The following is a 21856-nucleotide window of genomic DNA, read 5'->3' on the forward strand; positions in this document are numbered from 1 at the left end:
CCGAAAATGTATACAAACACTATATCACTGTCCGAAATATCAGAGCATGTTTATTATTATGATTGTTAGTAACTTTTATTAAACAACGAACAACGATTAAAACACATTTTGATTGTTATTTAGAGCAATCATCTTGACTGCATATTTTAAGATTATTGAAATTAATGAAGTCATCACTTATGTAGTTTTAACTTAATTTTCTCTCTTTCTCTCTCTCTCTCTCTCTCTGTAAATAAATAATTAATTTCTTATAAAAATTTTAATTAAACGTTAGTTAAAAAAAATATACATACGAGATATTTTCAAAATTTGTACATTATTGTGAATATTGTTTCACTAATATAAATACAGTTATATAAATATTTCTATCATAAATAAATTTCGTTATTGTAATTAATAAATTATTAATTACACTGTATTGTTATTGACTCTATATTCACACATTTAAAGTTACCAGCTGCAGCGACATTCAAGGATTATCTAGAATACATAAAAGATTTCCCTTTAAACGACAATCCATCATTATTTGGCATGCATTCAAACGCCGATATAAGCTATGCACAAGCAGAAGCACATGCTTGCCTCACAACTTTATTAAACATGCAACCCAGAGAACTTGACGTTGCAGCCACAAGTGTCGAAGAGGTAACAACTCAAATAACCAAGAATATGTTGGCTACAATGCCCGAATCCTTTGATTTAATCGCAATCCAAGCAAGGTACTAGTTAATATTTCTTTTTGTGTACAAATGCAAACATATATTTTTGTTTCTAAGAGTTTATTTTTTAAATATATTCTTATTATTGCTATCTTGTAATTTAAAATAAAAAGCATCTTCTGATTTTATTATAAGCTACAGATTTTATAAAAAATATCCTTCTGTATACTTTTTAAAAATATAATTACAATAACATTATTTTATCATATTAGTTTAATTTCTTAAAATTACATTTTATGTACACTATCTAAAAATATATTTACTTTTTATATTTTATATTTTTGAAACAAGTATAACTCTTGTAAAAAATAATTGAAAAATTTTTAATACAAACTCAAATGAAATTAATCTAAATGTGTGTGAGAAGCAATATCTTGCAAAAAAATTATAATAGATAAAACGTCTGTTGAATCAGTAAATAAAATAAATTGAATTTCAGGTACCCTATGTCGTACAAGGAATCCTTTAATACCGTGTTACTACAAGAAGCTAAGCAATATAACGATTTACTCGAAATCGTGCAATCAACGTTGCAAGATCTTTTAAAAGCTTTAAAAGGATTAGTCATCATGTCAGAACAGCTAGAAATGATAGCTACCTGTCTTTCTAATAATAAAATACCTGTAAATTGGCAAAGAAAAAGTTATCCTTCTCTAAAATCTTTAGGTAAGAATATCGTAATTACAAGTTTATCAATATGTAACACAATCTTTATTTCAATCTCAAAGTCAGTTTCCAACAAACAAACTGACATTATTTGTTGTCATTTTGACGTCAAAAATTTGTTATAACAAATATTTTTTATCATTTTGATTAGCCGGATGGTTCGTCGATTTAAGGGAAAGAATTGAGTTTATAAGCAATTGGCAAGACCAAGGTATACCGCCTGCGTTTTGGCTGTCAGGATTTTATTTTCCTCAAGCCCTTTTAACTGGCACATTACAAAATTTTGCGCGTAAATACGTATTATCCATTGACACAATCAATTTTAGGTACAAGGTATGCTTTCAACCTTTAATTAAATTGTTGATGGGTTCATATAATTGACGTACTAACTATAGAAAGATAAATAAAAATATTTAATAGACACTTTCACTTATTAAAGAGATTTGTTAAGGTCGAAGAGATAAGTAACAGCTATAGTCAAATAAAACTTAATACGTTGATTCTATATAACTTAGAATAATTACAAATAAATATCCTACATCTAAATAAATGTTATTGATCAACTAATAGATATAAAAATCAATATTAATCTTTGTTTAAGTATTGTATGATTTTACAAAAATTTGAAACTATATGTATTAATCTTGACAAAATGGATTAAAAGGTATTTAAAGCAAAATCATGAGCAATATTATATGTGTGTCACAGATTTTAACTTCCAAACCAACGCAGAGACCATTGAATGGTTGTGTCATTTACGGACTTTTTTTAGAAGGCTGCCGGTGGAACGGAAACTATCTTGTCGAGTCTTTACCGAAGGAATTATTCACCGGTTAAGTATTAATAATGTTTCCATTACACTGAAATTAATTTCATTAATTTCATTTATTTAAATTATTATAAAAGCTAAATTATATTAAATTACTGAAGTAAATGTATGTGTATAAATAGCCGTGCTTTATTGAATGAATCATAAATTATTTAATTGCTCTAAATTCCGTTTACATAACGATATATATAATGGTAATTGTTCACTTACTGTCCAGACATGCCGCCAATTCTCGTATTACCAAAACGTATTACTCATGACGTAATTCCGCCTCACAAAATTTACGTATGCCCTGTATACAAAACTATCGAGCGATCTGGAACTTTAAGCACAACAGGACATTCCTCGAATTTTATTCTAGCGATAGAAATTCCAATTGACAAACCACAATCACATTGGATAAAAAGAGGGGTGGCATTGATATGTACTTTGGACTATTAATATTTCTCTGTTGCTATATACATAGCGTTTATGATTTATGATTGACAATTGTTGAAGTATTCGTAATATTATTTATATACATTATTAATATTATAATTATAATAATAATGATTATACCAAATAAAGTTTTTATTATATAAAACAGCATTTTTCACTAATATTATTATTATTTTATTTAGATGTATCCTACACAAAATATATACGTTACATTCATCATGAAATAATTATAAATTTATCGTAAATATTTGTAACAATTAATCATTAATAATTACAGTATTGTAAAGACGTATGTTAATTAAATGTATGAATTAGTTATTTGCTTTAATAAAGCCTCTTGTAAAATAAATTATACATAAAATATACAAAAAATACATATACTTAATTAGATAAATAAGAATATACTTTTACTTATGATATCTTTTATTAAAAATATCAACAAGAACTCTTTTATTAAACTCTGGAAACAATTTCAAACAGATAACAATATCGAACGGAAATTTTATTTATAAAGCAAAAACTACTTGTTAAAAATAGTTTAATCAATATTTGCATTCACTTGTCATTCTCGTATAATTTGGGATCTTTGCGAGTATATCGATCATGTGCTGCAGACGCTCACGTATATATCCCAACTGACATTATAAATCCTAAAATGAAAAATATTGATAACACAATTATGAAGAGGAAGGAAATATTAAATAAAATAGAATTTTAAGAAAAATTGCGTTATATATAAACTGTCAGTTCAAGTAACAATAAAAGGTTCATAAAAATAAAATTTTAGAGATATATAAATCTTCGATAAATAATTCTTGCATATAATGAAATTTTAAATCTTTTTTTTTATAAATCAATAAGAAATTATTTAAATAAAACAATTAGATTTCACAAATATTATTAGCTTTTTTAAATAAAACATACCTTTCACATTTAAAATATACATTATATTACAAGAATTTGCAAATAATTTGGGAACATTTATATGTTTCATATATAAAATACTAAATACAAAAGGTTCCAACTTCCGAAAAAAATTTAAAAACTATTGATTTTTATCAATTTTTATAATTCCTTCTTATTAAAAATAATTCTAACTTAAATAGAACCTAAATAGTTCTAACTTATTTTTTAAGAATTAGTACAATGAATATATTCTTTTATAACTTCTATATACATGTATCTTTAACTTCTTAAATTATACTAATACATAATTTTTTAAAAATAAAAAGTTTTAAAGACCATACTGAATTATCAAAGCGACAAAACTTTTATTAACTTGCGCTATCACTACAAATGTTATTAAATTCTATGTGAAATTGGTTGTCGTTTATCTACAGAGAATATGTTTGTAAATTTCTAAAATCACTCAATCATTTATATACTGAAAAATTTTTTTTATAATACAAAAAATATACATAAAGACAGAAATTGATTGTGCAATAAATGTAGGTTGTAAGATTATTTAACAACGTTTTTTCTCACTAAATAAATATACATACATTTAACGACATTATATTACTATTTGCAGAGATCAAAAGGTCAGTTTTTATTTTAGTTAAAAGATAAAAAATATCAGCATAAAAATGATATTTTTGATACCAGAGTAATTATGGATTAATAACATTACAAAATATTTTTATAAAAATAAGAATATGACACCAATAAAGAATTGTTACTTAAAATATCTCAATAACTAATCCTTCCTTTTATAAAATTAGAACATTGTTACGTTAAATAGATGAAATTTATTCATATAAAGTGCATATGTGCAAAATAATTTTTACGTATTCTTTTTTATATTTTTTCCATATGCAATTTTTTGTTAAGTTAGATCAAATCAGATTAAAATTTTCAGTATAAGTTTTTAATGCATTATTTATACGTATAAATAAATATAAGTTTATACACACACTTGTATTATTATTGTAGTAAATTATGATTATTATAAATTACGATTTATTTTAAATGCACAAACTCACACAAGGCTTAGTTACACATGATTTTGGTAAAGTAAAGACTACTTATCTATTATTTTCTTCCACATGTAGGATATTCGATTTAATCTGTGCATACCGATATTTCGGAAATTATTGAAGACTATTATAGACAAATTTAAAAGAGTTCTTTTAATAGAATTACTTTGAGATGATTTCCAGCGCGACAAAACTGCATTTTAAAGGAAAAAAGGAGTCAAATTTTTTTTATAGAATTCTCTTATAAAAAAAGACTAATTGATAGAGCTTGAAAGGACAGTTCTATTGACTTATGATATTAGAAAATCTATCTTCGATATCGTGTCAGCAACAAATTTCTGAAATCGTCTCAGGATACGTATTATATATGGAATTGTTCGGAATGGATTGCGATCATTTTCCCTAGAAAACAAAATAGAAATCTAGAGAATTGAACAATTCCGATCGAAATCCATTCCGAATAATTCCATAATACGTGCCCTGAGACAATTTCGAAAATTCGTTGCAGCCCTAATACCAAAGATAGATTTGATAGAATATTGTAAATCAATAGATTCAATTGATCTTATTTTTGTATAGAATTCTATTTAAAAAAATTTTACTCCCTTCCTCCTCTCGAAATGGAAATATCGTTTTATCACGCTAAAAAAACCATATCAAAGTAATGTCATTGAAAAGGCTTTTTTAATTTTTGGTTTATCTTTCATAGTTTTCGAAATATCGGAGCAAACAGATTAAATCAAACGCCCTGTATGTAGGACAGATATTTGAATATTTTGGATCAAATACATATTAAAATTATTATATTTCGAGAGAAGATAGGGAAAAACAGAAATGTGCAGTAGGCATAAAATGAATATCACGGTTCGATACAATCAGTGATTGCATTTGGATGTAAAATGATTGCATCGAGGTGTAAAAAGTTTATAGTTATATAAAACAAGCTGCTTTATAAAGTTAAAATGTTCTGTATCTTTAACTGAACTGGATCGTTAGTATTCATGTCTTATAAAATGTTGCCAATTAAAGCTAAGGATTGCAATATCGAAAACCGATATTTTGAAAATAAAAATCTGTGTATACTTATAACTGAACTGACTATGAAAAAAACAATTTTTAATGTACAAGAAGGAAATACATTTAAATAAATTATTAAAAAATAAAATAGTAAATGTTAAATGATAAATTATTAAGGATAATATATAATTAATTATCAAAAATTGTTTAAATATAGAAATAATGAAAAAGATAATAATATTGGCCTGTTTGTGGAGATTTTACATTTAGATACTTTAACTAAAATCTTACAATTTATAGTTCACACATATCTAAAAATTTATAAATTTTACAATAAATACAGTTTAAAAAATTAATTATATTATAATATTTGTTTAATTTTAATATGTATACGTTGCTTTAATGATAAGTAAAATATTTAAATATGCATCTGGAAGCATCGGTGGAAGCACACGCATTACTCTACTCAGCATATTAGGTATTTCGTGCGTTATTGATTTTGCCCAGACTCGTTACTCCAATGGCGACAGACTGCAATATACGACTGTACGAAGTCGTATTAAATTGCCAAATTGCAAAACCATTTTGCGTGAAAGAACAGATTAAAGAATTGATTCCTAACGTATCGTTATCAGTGCTTTCTCTGTGATATTTTTCATAGTTTGTAAAAAAAAGAAATAAAAAAGAAAATTGCGAATTAATACCATAAAGCGCACCCTTATTTGAAAATTAAAACTAGATCTCAGCCGCAGCAAATGATAAGAGCAATGACTATCGGTAAAACTAACCGAGAATATGATGATATGGAAGAGAGCTCTTATGCCATAGAACGATGAAAGATATTATATACTGAATCCTGGATTTTCAGCAAAAGATCATATATATTAGCTCAAAATATGTGTTCATTTTAGAGAATGAACTATATCAATCACAATAAATTAAACTTCATTCCCGCAAGATAAAAAATTGAATTAATTCATTGATTTTATTTATTAATTATAAAAAGAGTCTTAGGGACGCGCTCATTATTTTACTTAAATAATTTTTAAACGATTTTATATCATTTTCTAACTTCATAATTAAAAATAATTGACTGCATTAACTGCAATTAACATTTATTTGTATTTCTAAACAGATTGATTATATCACTATTTAATCGTCCAATCTTTGTGTTTTTAAATATTCAAATAAAATTACAAGTTAATTCTCATTGACTTTATAAACTTTAATAAACAAGTAAGTTTAATATACTTAATATATTAGCTCTAAAATTTAACAATAAATAAGATTAACGTATATTTATATTTCTACACATTTACATTCCTTTTGTCTTATATAATTTTAAGATGGATACTAAGTACTATTAAAAAAAAATATTTTACGGAATAAACTTTTTATCTTGAATTTATGTGAAAAATTACGCTTTAAAATCTTTTAGAATATTTAGTCTTTTTTTATTCATACATAATTAACGTAATATAAAGCTATTCATGTACATGGCGCTTCTTACTAAGTTGATACAATTTAATATGTAGATTCAATTTAATTTTAATGTATTTCTCTAGAAATCTCTAGTTAAATTTTGTTTAAATAGTAGTACTCTATTTCTATTATAGTATTATTTTTATTATTATTATTATTATTATTATAAAGAGAAACATTAGCCAACATTAGTTATCGATTAATATTATTAAATAATACTACCTAATAATTAAATCAATTGCATAATTTTTGCTAAAAAAATATATATAATCTCACTCATTAGATATCCATCAAATAAACGATTTGCTAATATAACTATTTACTTATTTTAAGTTATAAATAACGTATCATTATTTTTTTGCATCAAGAACAATATTGATTTAGTCCCTTATATTATATTATTAATATAAAGTAAAAAAAAAACACACATTTACAAACAATTTCCCAAACCTAATTTATTACCCGGGCCATTATCTCCTCAAATGAATACACACTTCCTGTCCTCCGACGAGCAGGATGATAAAAGGAACGACACGTGGCAAAATCGGCGCATGCTTACGCAGCACGTAAAATTTTCACTGCGTGACCTAGAATCTTACGAGCCCATGAGAGTCGGACTTTCCCTGATCATCGACCCTCCTTCAGACTATCGCGGCGACTACGAGGTGCGACACGTCAATAAGTACAATATAGCACAAGGACACCTGTTTGCCTCGATCGTGCACGCCGGAAAACGTGTCATTTGTAAACGTGTTACGAGCAACACACACGCACAATGACGCAATTGTGAAGTTTACCTAGTATGGCGTGACGTATGAGATATCCGCTTTATATTTTATTCCGTCATTCGACATAGTTACGTCAATTCTCAGAGCGAGCGAGAAAGAGAACGAAAATGTGAGAGAGAGAGAGAGAGAGAGAGAGAGAGAGAGAGAGATCCCCAAATTCAGAATAGAAGCTTAATCAACGGGCTGTAAACTCTAACGATAATTAAAAATAATCTATTGTTGTGTAATCAGTTACGTATCCTCCCGATAAATAAGTATATATCTTGTTCATAGGGACTTTAACAGTATTTTTCTTGCAAGCGTATTCATTTACTATACACGAGATGTACTATAACGTTTTAACAAAATTACTACCCAGCTTCGCGGTAGCGCTCTGTATAAAGACCGCCGTCGTATTCATTGCGGAATGTCCTACTTCTTGACCGCCACGCGCCGTTCAATTTGCACGATTATCTAGCCACGGCTGATACGCTGAAAAGTCAGTGTACACGCGCGGGATAGTTTCAATTTATAGTAGAGTGCCGACGACAACGACGATGACGACGAGGCAACATATGCCTCCGTTCGCGTTTTATCTATGTTCGCGGCTGTTACGGCTGATCCCTCTCTTTATATTAGCCCTCTCTTTTTTTTTTACCCTTCACCATCCCCTGCTCCCCCATACGCCTTTCACCTAACCACCCTCTTTCATCGCCTTCTCTTCCGCATCCCTCCTTTCTCTATATGCTTGACGTACGGTTTAATACATCCCGGCAGATCGTGCGGGTTTGAGGGGAGAGCTCTCGCACCCTTCCACCCAAGCCGACCTTCCACCCTCCGATGCTCGTTCCCCTTCATCCCATCACCACGCCGATGCCGAGTGGAATCGTGCGCGCGAGTCAGTTACTGAGGTAGTGGCAACCATATACCACAGGCCAGCAGCACTCAGTAGCAATAGTAGTAGCAGTAGCAGCAGTAGCAGTAGCAGCAGCAGCAGCAACAGCAGCAGCAGCACCCACTTGTCGACTGGTCGACACTACGGCAGCTTAGCACCGGTCCCTAGCGACTACCTGTGCGATTGTTGAGTGCTATTTAAGGGGAATTAGAAACGCGGCGCCGGCAGCGTGTACTAATTAGCGCGACAATTAATTGCCGAAGAGCACGAACTACCAAAGCAACTGACTGCACGCGTGCGCGTCGACGTGACCAGCTGCAGCCTGTTGCAAGCGGCTAATTATGACGTGAGTCCACGGTCCTTACTCCTTTTTTTTCCCCTCTCTACCGTATTTGCGTATCTCGTCGATCGAGCAATCAAATTCTTCCACATAACGTTCAATTATATCAATTATTGCGTTGATATATACTAATTATACATTTCGCGTTAAACGTGTGATTATGCTAAATATTCTATCCCAATGAATATAGTCTGGAGAATCTAATGATTCATTTCTGATAATCTTGAAGAATATTAGAACATGTTTATCTCTCTCTCTCTCTCTCTCTCTCTCTCTCTCTCTCTCTCTCTCTCTCTCTTAGTCTTAATAGCATTCTAATTTTTAATGTTTAAATGTAAGAAACGTAAGCATTAGATGCTATGTTTTAACATATGGAATATTGGCTTTTTCGTTATTCTTGTAACCCAACAAACATTGATACGTTATCGATAACCGCCAAAACATATTTACCTATACTCTTGATTGATAAACGCCAAAAACACATTTATGTAAATGCCGAATTATCCCCCGATCGATTTAGCGCGATATACCCCTCGTAAAAAAATTTATGGCAAAATATCAGTGCTATGTAAACATAATTTATGTGCGCAGCAGTTTAATCGAACGGATTAAATTACTTAATTACAAAGCTTATGCATGACGGGAGGAAAGTTACAGGGAAAGCTGCGGTTGTTTCGTTATTAACAAGTCTGCCCGTAATTACGTCCGATACGAACAATACATATATACACAGCACCGAAACGAGCGTATTTTCATCGATTGATTGCCGACATCAACGCAATCGCACACAATTTGACTCTTTTTTTTTTCACGGAGTGAAGAGACCTGCGGCAGCCAAAAGTCAGAAAGTCGAGCATTCAAAGGAGAGCTTCATCAATCACCGAACTTTAATCAGTATACAATATATGTCTCTCTCTCTCTCTCTCTCTCTCTCTCTCTGTCTCTTTTCTTCTTGCAGCACGTGTCGATGCGCTCTTTGAACTGTATTTTCCAACAGCTTTGTTTCTTTTTTTAACGCGACACACTCTCATGGCGCGGCGCATACCATCGTCGTAATAAGAAAAGTGTAAAATGCCTACGAGAGAGAGAGAGAGAGAGAGAGAGAGAGAGAGAGAGAGAGAGAGAGAGAGCTGCGAGGTATGCACCATGAGAGTATCGATTCTGCAGGGCAAATATAGCTACTTTCGTTGAAAGTTCCTTTGTTCTCTTTACCGCAGTGAACCATATGATAGCGAGTAACGCGCGATGAACAATGGCAGCAGATAGCAAGACGGCGCGGCGAGTTTATTGAATTTTCTGCGGGGAACTTGCATCCCGCAGACTTGCATTTGTTAATGCGTGCGTACGTTCTAATTTATATATATAGACAAGCTTTATATATAGGTTGAGAAAAGACGAGACATTTAAACCTATATATAGCACAAGGAGTCTTGATCCTCGATCCTTTTTCCATTATTATCGTTTTCTTTTCTGATATACTTTTAATTTATACACTTTTAAAGAACAAATCTTCCATTTGACACATAAAGCTTTAGATTTCTATTTCTACTGGCTACATTGTTTGAAATGTAATGCTTTGGAATGACAACGGTTTTAATTTTATATAACATACAATATATTATTTCACATAAAATAATCCAGCAACGTCTAAGCCGTACTCAAGGATATTAATCGTATATATTTTTGAAATTCATTAGCAATAGACTGTCTACATCGCGCGCATAAAGCGTAATATAAATATGAAAAGAATTCTATTCGAACGACATAAAATTGTGATATGATATTTATCAAAGTTGTAATATATCATAAAACGAGACTAATGCTGTGATAAAAGCTGTTTGAAAGCTTATATTAAAATGTTATATGTCGAAATATATCACAAGGCCGGGATGAGAAGCAACCATTGATTTATACAACTTTGTAAGTTGAAGAAACAAAGTTTGTGGCCACTCATTTTTCTTGTTATAGTCGCGTTACCTTGAGAAATATAATGCTACGCATTATTACCTCCGTTCTCACATATTTCTCACATGCCATAACTCAAATAGTTCTCGTTTAAAAGTTAATATAATGTCGAGATACGTCAATAGCGTTGCAACAAGTCATTGGATGTATAAATCGTGTATATAAACTAAGAAAAACAAAATTTCAATTGTATACTAGTTTTCATAAAATATACCTTGCATAAAAGAACTTAAAATTTTTTATGTGAGATTTTTTATGTGAGAATTTTATGTGAAAGCCAAAAATAAAGAGTAAAATATGAAACAACTAATTTTTTTCTGATTGAACGATTCACTCTCAGTAATAACTCTTTTCACAAAATGAGAATTTCATCGTAGAATCGTATCGTGTTACTATTCCATCAAACGGCTTGTATGAATACCATACATCGCTGCATCGTTTCCTTCATTTTAGATGGCGAATATGCGACAATTCAAGCATCTCGCTTATAAAAGCTATCATTGAAGTACGATAATATCACTGTGCGGAAACATATTTCGAAACCACGTTTGTGATAGGCGATACCAGATTTCCTGTACGACTCAAAGCACGCATCTCGTCGTGCATTCCCGTTATCGTTCCTCGAATATTTCTAATTTCCCAAGTTCCAGTATAGAGAACACGGGGATTATATCGTACAGCGAACAAGAAAATAAATGAGAGAACGTGGGCGGTACGGCATCCTACGCCCAAAGAAAAATCCTTTACAACTGGATGTCACTAGCCGGGAGGGGAGAAAGATAATAATTCACGTATATATATGTCATATATGTCGATACGCGCGCACAAACTCGGCACATTAATATTCGGAAATGACGTGATTAGACAGAATTGCTGAACCGGATTGCATTACAGTATGACAGTGTTGAAATTTTTTTTTAATTACAAGAATATCCAATAGGGGAATGATATATGTAAATCACCATTATTAAATTTATTTCAATGCTAATTTTTATGTTATGCTATATGTGCTATATTATGCTGCATTATGCTATATTTCTATATTATACTATAATGATTTATTTATATATCTTATTAATATATTTACAAGGAACGTGACAGTTTTGTTACAACTGACAAGGAAGAAAACATTTAAATTTCAAAGAAGAAAAAGATTTCATCTGAAAACTGATATCTGTTCGCAAACTTCTCTATTTAATATCTACTTTTCTTAAACACTTTTATTAAATTCTATTAACAAATACAAATTGCGTGTTACAGTAAAAAATATTTTATTTAAATTAAATTAAATCATATATTGAAATTATCAAATATTATGTACAATTATAAAATGAGATATATATGTATATTTTACATATATAACATGCAAGATATATATATATATTTTTTTTATAGTAGTATTTTTATTTACATTTTAAATTTATATATGTTATTAAGTATATAAACTTAATATTAATGCTATAAAATTAAAAAAAAATATTGTTGTGAAATGTATACGTGTATGAAATTACTCTTTAGTTTTGTACACTCTTACTCGAGATCGAAATTAAGTTTAGAAGAAACACAATCTTACAGTGGAACCCACTAAGTGCTAGTTCAATTTGCCTCGGGGAAAACGGTTTTCATGTGGCTTCTGGATGCTGTGGTACTTTTCTACAAACGACATATTAATCAAATTAAAGGTTAGTAATTTTAATTTTCCAATTTTATTCAAATTAAAATTGTAATTCTTTCTACAGTGTGGCACAAAGCAAATATAAATCAAATGTAAACTTTTATATAAATGTATAAATATAGATATTGAATGTAAACAACAAATATACATAAGTTGTCACGAGAAATAAGTAAATGACATTTATATATTAATAGATTGCATATATATGTTTATTGTTACAGATAAACTGAACCTACGCGAAGAAAAGAAAAGAAGAGAGAAAGAAAAAAGAAAAGAAAAAAAAACAAAAAGTGCGTTGCAGACAAAATAACTTGCAGCAAAATGGATGAACCAATAACACGAAGTGGTAGATGGGTTTGCCCGAATGATCGACAATTGGCATTGCGAGCAAAGTGAGTTTTAACAGTAATTTGCAGCTAAAGTAAATATCAATGTTCAAATAATAACACAAACTGAAACTATTTTCCTATATTTAGATAATGAAAAAACATTATAGAAATATCTTCTTACAAGAAAGTTAAGTGGACTTTAAACAGATTATAGAACAGTTGAAAATAAAAGATATACTCTCTTATATAAATGCTTTGATATTAATTCAAAACAATATTTTAAAGTTATCTCGACATATTTGATTTTTAACGAATGTTGTTGAAACTATAAAGCAATATGAAGAAACATTTTACAATTAGATAAACATTTTACAAAAAATAAATGTTTTATGATATAATGTTACAATTTTATGTTTTTGGAGTGTTATGATTTTCAATGTAACTCTATTCTCATTATTATTTTTGTAAATTTTAAAATTTTTGCAGACAGAAATTAAAAGCATTTTTTAAGCATCCAAATTTATACACGTATAAAAATATTACACTTTTTAGTAATATGCTGTAAATATCGTGCAATATGCATCGCGGCCATACTGCATGATACAGCAACATTTTCAGCATTATAATATAACTGCATATTTGTGACACAAAATAACAATCAAGATATGTCAAATATTTGTAATTGCGTAATATGCAATATACTGCAAAATGTTATAAAGAATTGTTTAAATATGATACAATTTTTATTCAAAAATATACATTCAACAATATTCGATATACATTATAAAAAAGAAATGCCGAATCTCTCTTGGACATAATATCAAAAATAATTGAACAAGAACATAAAATTAGTTAAAATTTAAAATAAAAATATAAAATAAATACGCATGAATTAATGTTCTGCTTTTGCAATATTTTGTCTTTAATATATATTATATATTAGTATTGCTCCAATTATATCATATTCATATAATACGATTGTCTTGCTTTTCTAATTCACGCTAAAGAAATACTTTAAAAAACACTTTTTCTTTTTGTCTTTCTAAATATCCGTATGAAACGTTTAGATTAAATTTCGAACATTTCCAAATTTATTTTTTCAAGCTCAATATTGATTAAGCGTCACTCAGAGTTTTTCATGTTTCTTCAAAGGGATGAAATGATGAGACTCTTTCCATAACAAGCAGACAGTGATTTTATCTTAAATTATGTTCACAAAGTCATTTATTATAAAAGTCCTGTTTGAAGAAGATTTTTTGGAGAAACATAATTTAAAGATTTAAGTTTTATTTAAGTTTTTTTTAATAAATGATCGTAGTTTTTTAATTAGTTCGATGTGCTAATATTTTAATTTTATGAAATTCTCAGTCTTGAATTTAATTATTTAATATTAGTAGATTTTTTATATTTTTTATTACAACTACATTTTCTTTATCAGCTATTAATACTTTTATAGATATTAATAAATGTCCCTTTAAATAAGTTTTTATTTATATTTAGTATAACCAACTTTGCAAAATTGAGAGAAATAATTCTGTTAATAAAATTTTCTTTAAATTTTTAAAAATAATATCACAAATTAGAAAATATAAATAAAAATCAATTAAAAATTATCATATTGTGCATATTGCATATTATGCGCGCGTGCAATGATAAATAATCTGCCTTTATGGTTATTTTGTGATACATATAATATTTATAGTTTATTTCCTTAAAAATGTGATTTTACAAAATAATATTTTTATAAATTTGGTGTAAAACACTTTTCAATCTTTATTTTTATAATTTTAATATTCGCAAAAATAAGATCAGGAATGTGTTAAAAAATACATAATTTTAAAAAATCTTGTATATGCAGAATTATAAAAAATATTAAATTAAAATATATAACTTTTATCTGAAATATTTTTGAGTATACTTTAGAGTTTTGCTGAGACTCGCTCTAAAATCAAATACCTAGATAGTTTATTTCAGTGAATAGTTTCAATATCTAAAAAAAGTATTTATAAAAAATAATAAATCTTTTATGTTTGTCTGAATATATCCAAAACTCATTTTTTTTACAAAATCAATGATAATATCTAACATTTTTTTATTTAATTCTTTAACATGGACGCTTCTCTTACAAATAAATTTTATTTTAAAGAATACGCTCATAACAATTAACGAAATATCTTCATTACCATCTTTTTACAAGTAAATTAAAAAATTTTTTAATAAAATACATCATAGTAAATTGTGCTTAAATCTGGCACACAGATTGCGAACAGGATGGTCTGTAAAAACGGGATCTTTCGAATCTCATGGATGGGGACAGTATCCAAATTCCTATACGAGCAATTCCAATCGTTGCGGACAATCTTATTTGCTCACTGATGATGAACGGAAAGCTATTATCCAGGTAAATCTCACACTACAGCAATTCATTTCAGCTTTTCTTTCAATTTTTTATTATTAAATTTCAATACAAAAAAATAATATTCTCTCTAGTGAGACTATACACGTGCATTTTTTCACAATGGAAAAATATTACATATTATTTAAAAAAATAGTTATATTTATTTTTATATCTTGCGAGATTAAAACATTCAAATTGTCCTTGTACAGCATTTGGGAGTAATTAATAATGAAACCATATAACTCACATTTATATTTAACCTCAAACGAGATTACGTACAGAATACGCAATATTTAACACACACGTTCAAGAATATCTATATATAGAATATCTAAGTTATTTACATAAGTATTGAATAATTTCGAAGCTCTTTTCCCTGTAGACAAAAGTATCCCTTGCAATATAACACTTTATTTGACTCACTTAATTATGGAACTTTTATCCTTCCATCTTTTCTGAGAAATCACGTGGAAGATTAAATGGAATTTCAAACAAGATTAAAATTTATTCATTAAAAAATATCGTTTCGATTGTATTCGAGTTTCCGTATTATATTACATAGACACAGAAAAATGCATTTAAATCGGTTTATTTACAGTGTAATTTCGTGTGTATTAACAATACAATATTTTACAGTATTTATAGCAAAGAGAAAATTCAGAAACTTTAATTCGATAATGACAACAATACAATTTTTTTAAATTAAATATAAATAAATTATAAAATTAATAAAAAATAAAATTAATTTTTATGTTCTCAAGAAAGTTAATGTGTTCTTTTAATCATAATCTTATCGAAATTAAATTGATTTCAATTTCCAAGGAATTTTTCACAGGTGATACAAAGAGCCGAGGCTCTGGATCTGTCGGAACAGGAGCGAGTCGGTAGACTCGTTGAGAGGCTAGAGAACATGAAACGAAACGTGTGCATCGTAACATCGACCAGGTCAAACGAGAGACGCAGCTGTGGACGTCGATGTTCCGGTGGAGCTCGGTGTGTCTGTTCGTGCGCACTTTGCGGCGAAAAGTTCGGCACGGTATTAGGGGCGAGCGCAAATCTCTGCAAGGATTGCCGCAAGTACATTTGCCAGAAATGTGGCATCGAGGCCACTAGACTTAATCCAGGGAAAGGAAACGACGGCGGAAATGATGAAACTACTTCACCGCACGGTTCGTTACGCGTCATGAGATTTGCTCAGGAAAGAACAGGCGTTCAAAGAATCGTTCAAAGATCCCAGGGTAATGCGCAAAAGCAATTTCTCTGCCGAATTTGCGCTGAGACTAGAGAAATGTGGAAGAAAAGTGGTGCTTGGTTCTTCAAAGGCATGCCGAAATATATTCTACCGGAGAAGAAGGTACGTGGAGGAATGCAAGGATAAAAGTTGTTTGAAAGGAGATCAAAAGATTCTTACATCACTATACTAATTCTAAGTCCGATATTGCATTCAAATCAAATGCAGCATCCAAAAAGTATTTTAATTACTTTTTGTTTCTTTGTGCTAACTAAAAATTGCTTTTCGTTAAATAAGTATATAATTTATTTTTAATGAGAGAAAAATCCCGCATTTTTAATTAAATTCATAAAACGAAATTCCACGAAAAACTCACTTTATATATAAAAGCTGGAAAATTATATAATTAAATCTACAACGTGATTAAAACGTAGTTCTTCTTTCGTTATCTACATTTATCTCGTTATCTATATTTTGAAAATGTTTTTTTAGAAATTCCACGTTAAAAATATTTTTTCTTGTCTAAAAAAATTTAAAATTACTAACTAGCAAGATTAAAGCGTCTTTTTAAATTTTTTTACGATATCTTTAAAAGTTGCACATGTCAAATTAGAACTGATTTAAGATAACCAAATCTAATTTAAAAATAATAAAAACAATTATAGAGAATTAATCTAGATTTAACTCTCATCTATTCTAATTAAATCAAATCAAATGATTGTATACTGCCATTGCACAGATACAACCGAAATAGTGAAACATTGCAATGACACTTACATTTTAAAGCATATAGTATTGTAGAATAGAATTGAACAATATATGACAATCGAATTTCCATAATTTTCTTTGCTCATGTATATATAGAGACATATATGTATATCAATAAAGGAGATTATATTGAAATTCGATAATTATATATTTGATCCTATTAATCCTATTACATACTTTAAAGCGTGAGTGTCATTATAACATATTTCTTATAATGTGTGTGTGTGTGTGTGTGTGTGTGTGTGTGTGGGCGCGCGCGCGTGACAGTGTGTATTAGGATATACATTTTTTTTTAAACTGACAGCAGTAGAACCAAGTTTATTATGATTATTATCGTCATTAATAGAGATAGAAAATAAAAGACAGTTTTTCCTTATAATTATATAAAATATAATAGTATAAATTTTTACATAGGAACGAGGATGGTGTCGACCTAGTCATAGAACGTCGACATGGACAATAGGTGGTCCATGCAGATCCATGGACTCAACCGATGCTCAGGATTCCTCATCCGACGACGATGTAACACGACGACTCGCAGTAGTCCGCGGGCATTCTCCTACAAATCTATCAAACAATCGTGAAAGCACCCCTACCAAGCTAACAATTTCGAGTCCTGGAACTAGTACTTCATCACCGAAAAGTCCTCGAGGAAAGCCAAATGGTCTGTCGCCTTCGAGCTATCGCGAAGATGCAAGTTCCGATAGGCTGGACAAGTCCTGCCTTTCGATCGCGTCTCAATGCAGCCGACTTTCGCCTACGGGCTCAATTAGCACCCCTCGCTCAAGGGCAAGCGGTAAAAGCCCGAACGAATTGCAGGTCGAGCAACGCGTGTCCTTCGAAGATATTGTTGTAGACGACGAAAAAGCTAATGAAGCAGACGATGATGAGGAAGAAGACACCGAGGAGACTCGCAAAGATGCTTCCACATCATTAGACCGATCGAAGGGCTCTCAGGTACAATCTCTCAGGTAAGGTAAGGACGATAACAAACGGGGTAGAGGTTTGAACTTATGCAAAAAATCGCCATCCCACAGACTGAAAGCGCCCACGATAGCGACGACACCGACCACACCAGTCGAACAGTTCCAGACTATGGGAAAGATTCTCCAAGAGAGGAATGCGGAACGGGAGGCGAGCAGGTCCTGCTCGGGCCAGGACAGCTCCTCCAGCACTCCTCGCAGCAACAATCAAGGCAAGATGCAAAGAACTCCGGAATATCCACGAGGTCAATAAAAACGTCTTACAATTAGAAGCGATAAAAGAAATTGCAGAATTATTGGACAGAATAAAATTACAAGTGGAAAATAGATCGAGAAAATAAATCAAATTATAAGAAAAAGAATTCTATTTTTAATCGAAGCGGATGTATTATTAAATACTTTCGATTGAAAATAAGATTTTTCTCTTACGAGAATAAAACTGGTCGTCATTCATAATTTAAAAATATATTTTCTATTAATTCTCGTTCTCACATAAAATTATTATTATTAATCGTTAATTTTTTTCTTGACGTAAATAAAATGTTATATGATCTTACAAAAAAAGGAGAAATACATTTTTAGAATACATGATATTCCCCTCATTAAATATTGAAATTTATTTGAACAAGAATCTATAGACATAAATAATTAATTAACATATGATAGTCAAAAAGGAGTTTTTAATAAACTAAAAAATACAAGTAACAAAAAATTAAATTAATTTCATGTTTGTGAAGCTCGCATAGTAAGGCATCGTTGAAATTTGAAACATTAACAAAAATGTATATAACAATATCCAAAATTTAATGAGAAAAAGTAAAGAAAAGATCATCAAAGAAGTACGGCAATAAAGAACCAATAATTTTACAGTTTAATCTAATTTGAAGAAAATCAAACATACTAAATTACCAAAATATGGAACAGAAACGGGACAAGATTATGGGATTCTCGAAGTCTCCTTGCGATACGACCCGGCAGATCAGTGCCTCCAATGCAAAGTGGAACGTGCACGTCGTCTAAGACCCATGGATATCCAAGGTCTCACCGATCCCTTTTGCAAGCTGAATATACTGCCTGTCGGGAAAGCATCGACGAGCAGACGACTACGAACAAAGACGGTACACAAGACACGCGATCCCGAGTTCAACGAGACGGTGAATTTCTACGGAACAACGGAAACCGATGTAAAAATCAATACTATAACACATGGATGTCGATCCGATCACAAATAACTACATGCTAGAAATTTCTCATGTTAGATCTCAACCGGCAAGGCGTTGCACGTCCTAATTATCCAGGACGACCCCTCGGGCCAAGACTTCCTGGGAGAAGCGAGATTTCCCCTGCACGAATTGCTACCATATCAAACGAAACATTACAAAACATCTCTGCAAGCTCATTATCCAGTATGTTTGAATACAGAAATATGCTTTATATAATTAAACATGTCAAATTTAATTTAATTCATACTATATATATCTATAATAAATTTAACTTTTTATATAATATTTAGTACAAAAAAAAAAACGAAGATAAGAACATTCTTTCATTTAAAATAAATATTAATTATTCATAAAATAAGTTGATACAATTAATTTGTATGCGATAAAATGTATTATAATAAAATATATAAAATAACAAATATTTTATCGACATATTGCAGCAATAATTATTCTGTTGTAGGTGGACAACGAAGAGGAAACCTGGGGTATCTGTTCAAGCGGTCGCGGACAGATCCAGATAAGCCTGAGCTATTGCACGCGTCGACGTGCGCTGCTGGTTACCGTGCACCGTGCTACGAATCTCTTGCCCATGGACAGCAACGGGTTTTCTGACCCATTTGTCAAACTGGCACTCGTCGAGGATGCGACCGACAATCATCGGCAGCAACGGTTCCTAGATTACTCGGCCGCTCGCGCTACTGCCAAAAAGCTGACCGGGAGGAAGACGGCCGGCCGCGGCTCGCAGAGCACGAGCATCAAGAGGAAGACATTGAATCCAGAGTGGAACGAAGAGTTCGTTTTCGCGACTCGCTTGACGGAATTAATGAAATTGACCCTATGCCTGACCGTGTGGGACAAGGACTTCGGCAAGAGTAACGACTATCTGGGTACTGCGAATATTAATCACTTTATTTTATATCTTTTTTTTTTTCATTTCTGAGCGAATGTTAAGAATTTACAGTCTTCAAAGATAGAGGCGTACAAAAAGAGTTGGCAATCCGCAAAAATAATTTTACCGCGCCTGTATACATGTAACGTGTGTTGCACATTCGCTAAGTACGCCCTTACTAAAAGGTATATCCGAAATCTCTCGTATTTTATTTGAACCAATATAATTAATTGTGATATAACAGTAAAATTTAATTTAATTAATGTATAAATAAATAGTTTTTATATAATCGTATCCATTTTTATAATCTTAACTAGAAATTAAGATTGAAAAGAATCTGTTTTTTTCTGTCATTTATTTATGTGATGACTTATTTACTTAAAGATATAAACATTGCTTATCTCATCTATCTTTCAGAAAAGTTACGTTATCTTCTCTATCTCAAATAAATGAAGAATAGCGATTGTTTCTTTTATTATCACAATTATGATTACTGAATTAATTCATATCAGATTAATTAGAATTCCAAAGTTGTCAATTCCTATCATTAAAGTTTAACATCTATTATCCGACCTGTAGATAATACAGATAATACTTATATTTATACATTTATACAATTTACAGGCGGCCTTATGTTAGGTTGCGGTAGCAAAGGGGCACGTCTTCGACATTGGATAGACGCGATCAAATTCCCAGATCATCGACATTTGGCATGGCACAATCTCGCGGAGTTGGACGTACCTATGGAATGATAATTCTGTCTCGATAATCGGAAAGCAGGTCAAGATTAAATACACAAACCATGCGGGCTTTATCCACGTATCATATACACTTACACGGATATACGTACACATACGCGTATAGTACAATATATTTGGTGCGCGTGTTACCACTTTATGCGTGTAATTTATCGTTGCTCAAAGATTAAGTATTATAAAGCATTAAGAGGTTGATACGAAAATAAAGAAGTTGAGAACAGTGCCATTTTGTCATAATTTGTTAACAATGTAAATATACGCATATATATTATATATATATATATAGAATTCTCTATATAAATGGTTATATATATGATTTCCTCTTCTTACATTTATAGAAACATAATTATGCTTTAAATAACAATTCTTTTTTTATCTCGCTAAAAGATACAAACACAATAAATATATTAAATTAGACGGTTCTAACTAAACTCTGTTGTAAGCATTGTGAACACTAAGAAAAATTATCTATGTTGATTGACGCGTTACATCATCTGATTATATATGT

At 30.4% G+C, this 21856-nt stretch overlaps 2 protein-coding genes across 6 annotated transcripts in view; both read left to right on the top strand.

Moving 5' to 3' along the window:
- Positions 1 to 2670, top strand: part of LOC108746866 (dynein heavy chain 1, axonemal-like) — a 94175-nt gene extending 91505 nt beyond the window's left edge. For 2 of the 3 annotated variants that reach the window (XM_018483909.1, XM_018483911.1), the window contains exons 58-62: positions 451 to 719; positions 1159 to 1385; positions 1537 to 1718; positions 2094 to 2217; positions 2432 to 2655. In XM_018483909.1, the coding sequence (XP_018339411.1) occupies positions 451 to 719; positions 1159 to 1385; positions 1537 to 1718; positions 2094 to 2217; positions 2432 to 2655 (1026 nt within the window). Of the gene's footprint in view, positions 1 to 450; positions 720 to 1158; positions 1386 to 1536; positions 1719 to 2093; positions 2218 to 2431 lie in introns of all 3 variants that reach the window. The other variant, XM_018483910.1, reaches the window with a different exon arrangement.
- A 6120-nt stretch (positions 2671 to 8790) lies between these two features.
- Positions 8791 to 21573, top strand: LOC108747030 (rabphilin-3A). 3 transcript variants are annotated; one of them, XM_018484247.1, is made up of 11 exons: positions 8792 to 9135; positions 12670 to 12776; positions 12991 to 13161; positions 15358 to 15499; positions 16332 to 16850; positions 17910 to 18466; positions 18533 to 18723; positions 19403 to 19662; positions 19738 to 19884; positions 20162 to 20588; positions 21215 to 21573. In XM_018484247.1, the coding sequence occupies exons 3-11, from the start codon at positions 13091 to 13093 to the stop codon at positions 21340 to 21342; spliced, it is 2442 nt and encodes an 813-aa protein (XP_018339749.1). In that variant the 5' UTR covers positions 8792 to 9135; positions 12670 to 12776; positions 12991 to 13090; the 3' UTR covers positions 21343 to 21573. The 3 variants fall into 3 exon arrangements, with proteins under 3 accessions (XP_018339752.1, XP_018339749.1, XP_018339751.1); XM_018484249.1 differs by lacking the exon at positions 8792 to 9135 and adding an exon at positions 10870 to 11049; XM_018484250.1 differs by lacking the exon at positions 21215 to 21573 and having other exon boundaries at positions 8791 to 9135; positions 17910 to 18452; positions 20162 to 20392.
- Positions 21574 to 21856: the final 283 nt, after the last annotated feature.

This window comes from Trachymyrmex septentrionalis, unplaced genomic scaffold, assembly GCF_001594115.1.
Source record: "Trachymyrmex septentrionalis isolate Tsep2-gDNA-1 unplaced genomic scaffold, Tsep1.0 scaffold19, whole genome shotgun sequence".
Classification (NCBI taxonomy): Eukaryota; Metazoa; Arthropoda; class Insecta; order Hymenoptera; family Formicidae; genus Trachymyrmex; species Trachymyrmex septentrionalis.

Excerpts from the sequence above, each read along its gene's own strand:
- LOC108747030 (XM_018484247.1), top strand. The coding sequence starts at position 13,091 with ATGGATGAACCAATAACACGAAGTGGTAGATGGGTTTGCCCGAATGAT. Across the intron at positions 18,467-18,532 it reads TCTCAGGTACAATCTCTCAG|ACTGAAAGCGCCCACGATAG; the intron begins GTAAGGTAAGGA and ends GCCATCCCACAG. Across the intron at positions 19,663-19,737 it reads ACGGAACAACGGAAACCGAT|ATCTCAACCGGCAAGGCGTT; the intron begins GTAAAAATCAAT and ends TTCTCATGTTAG.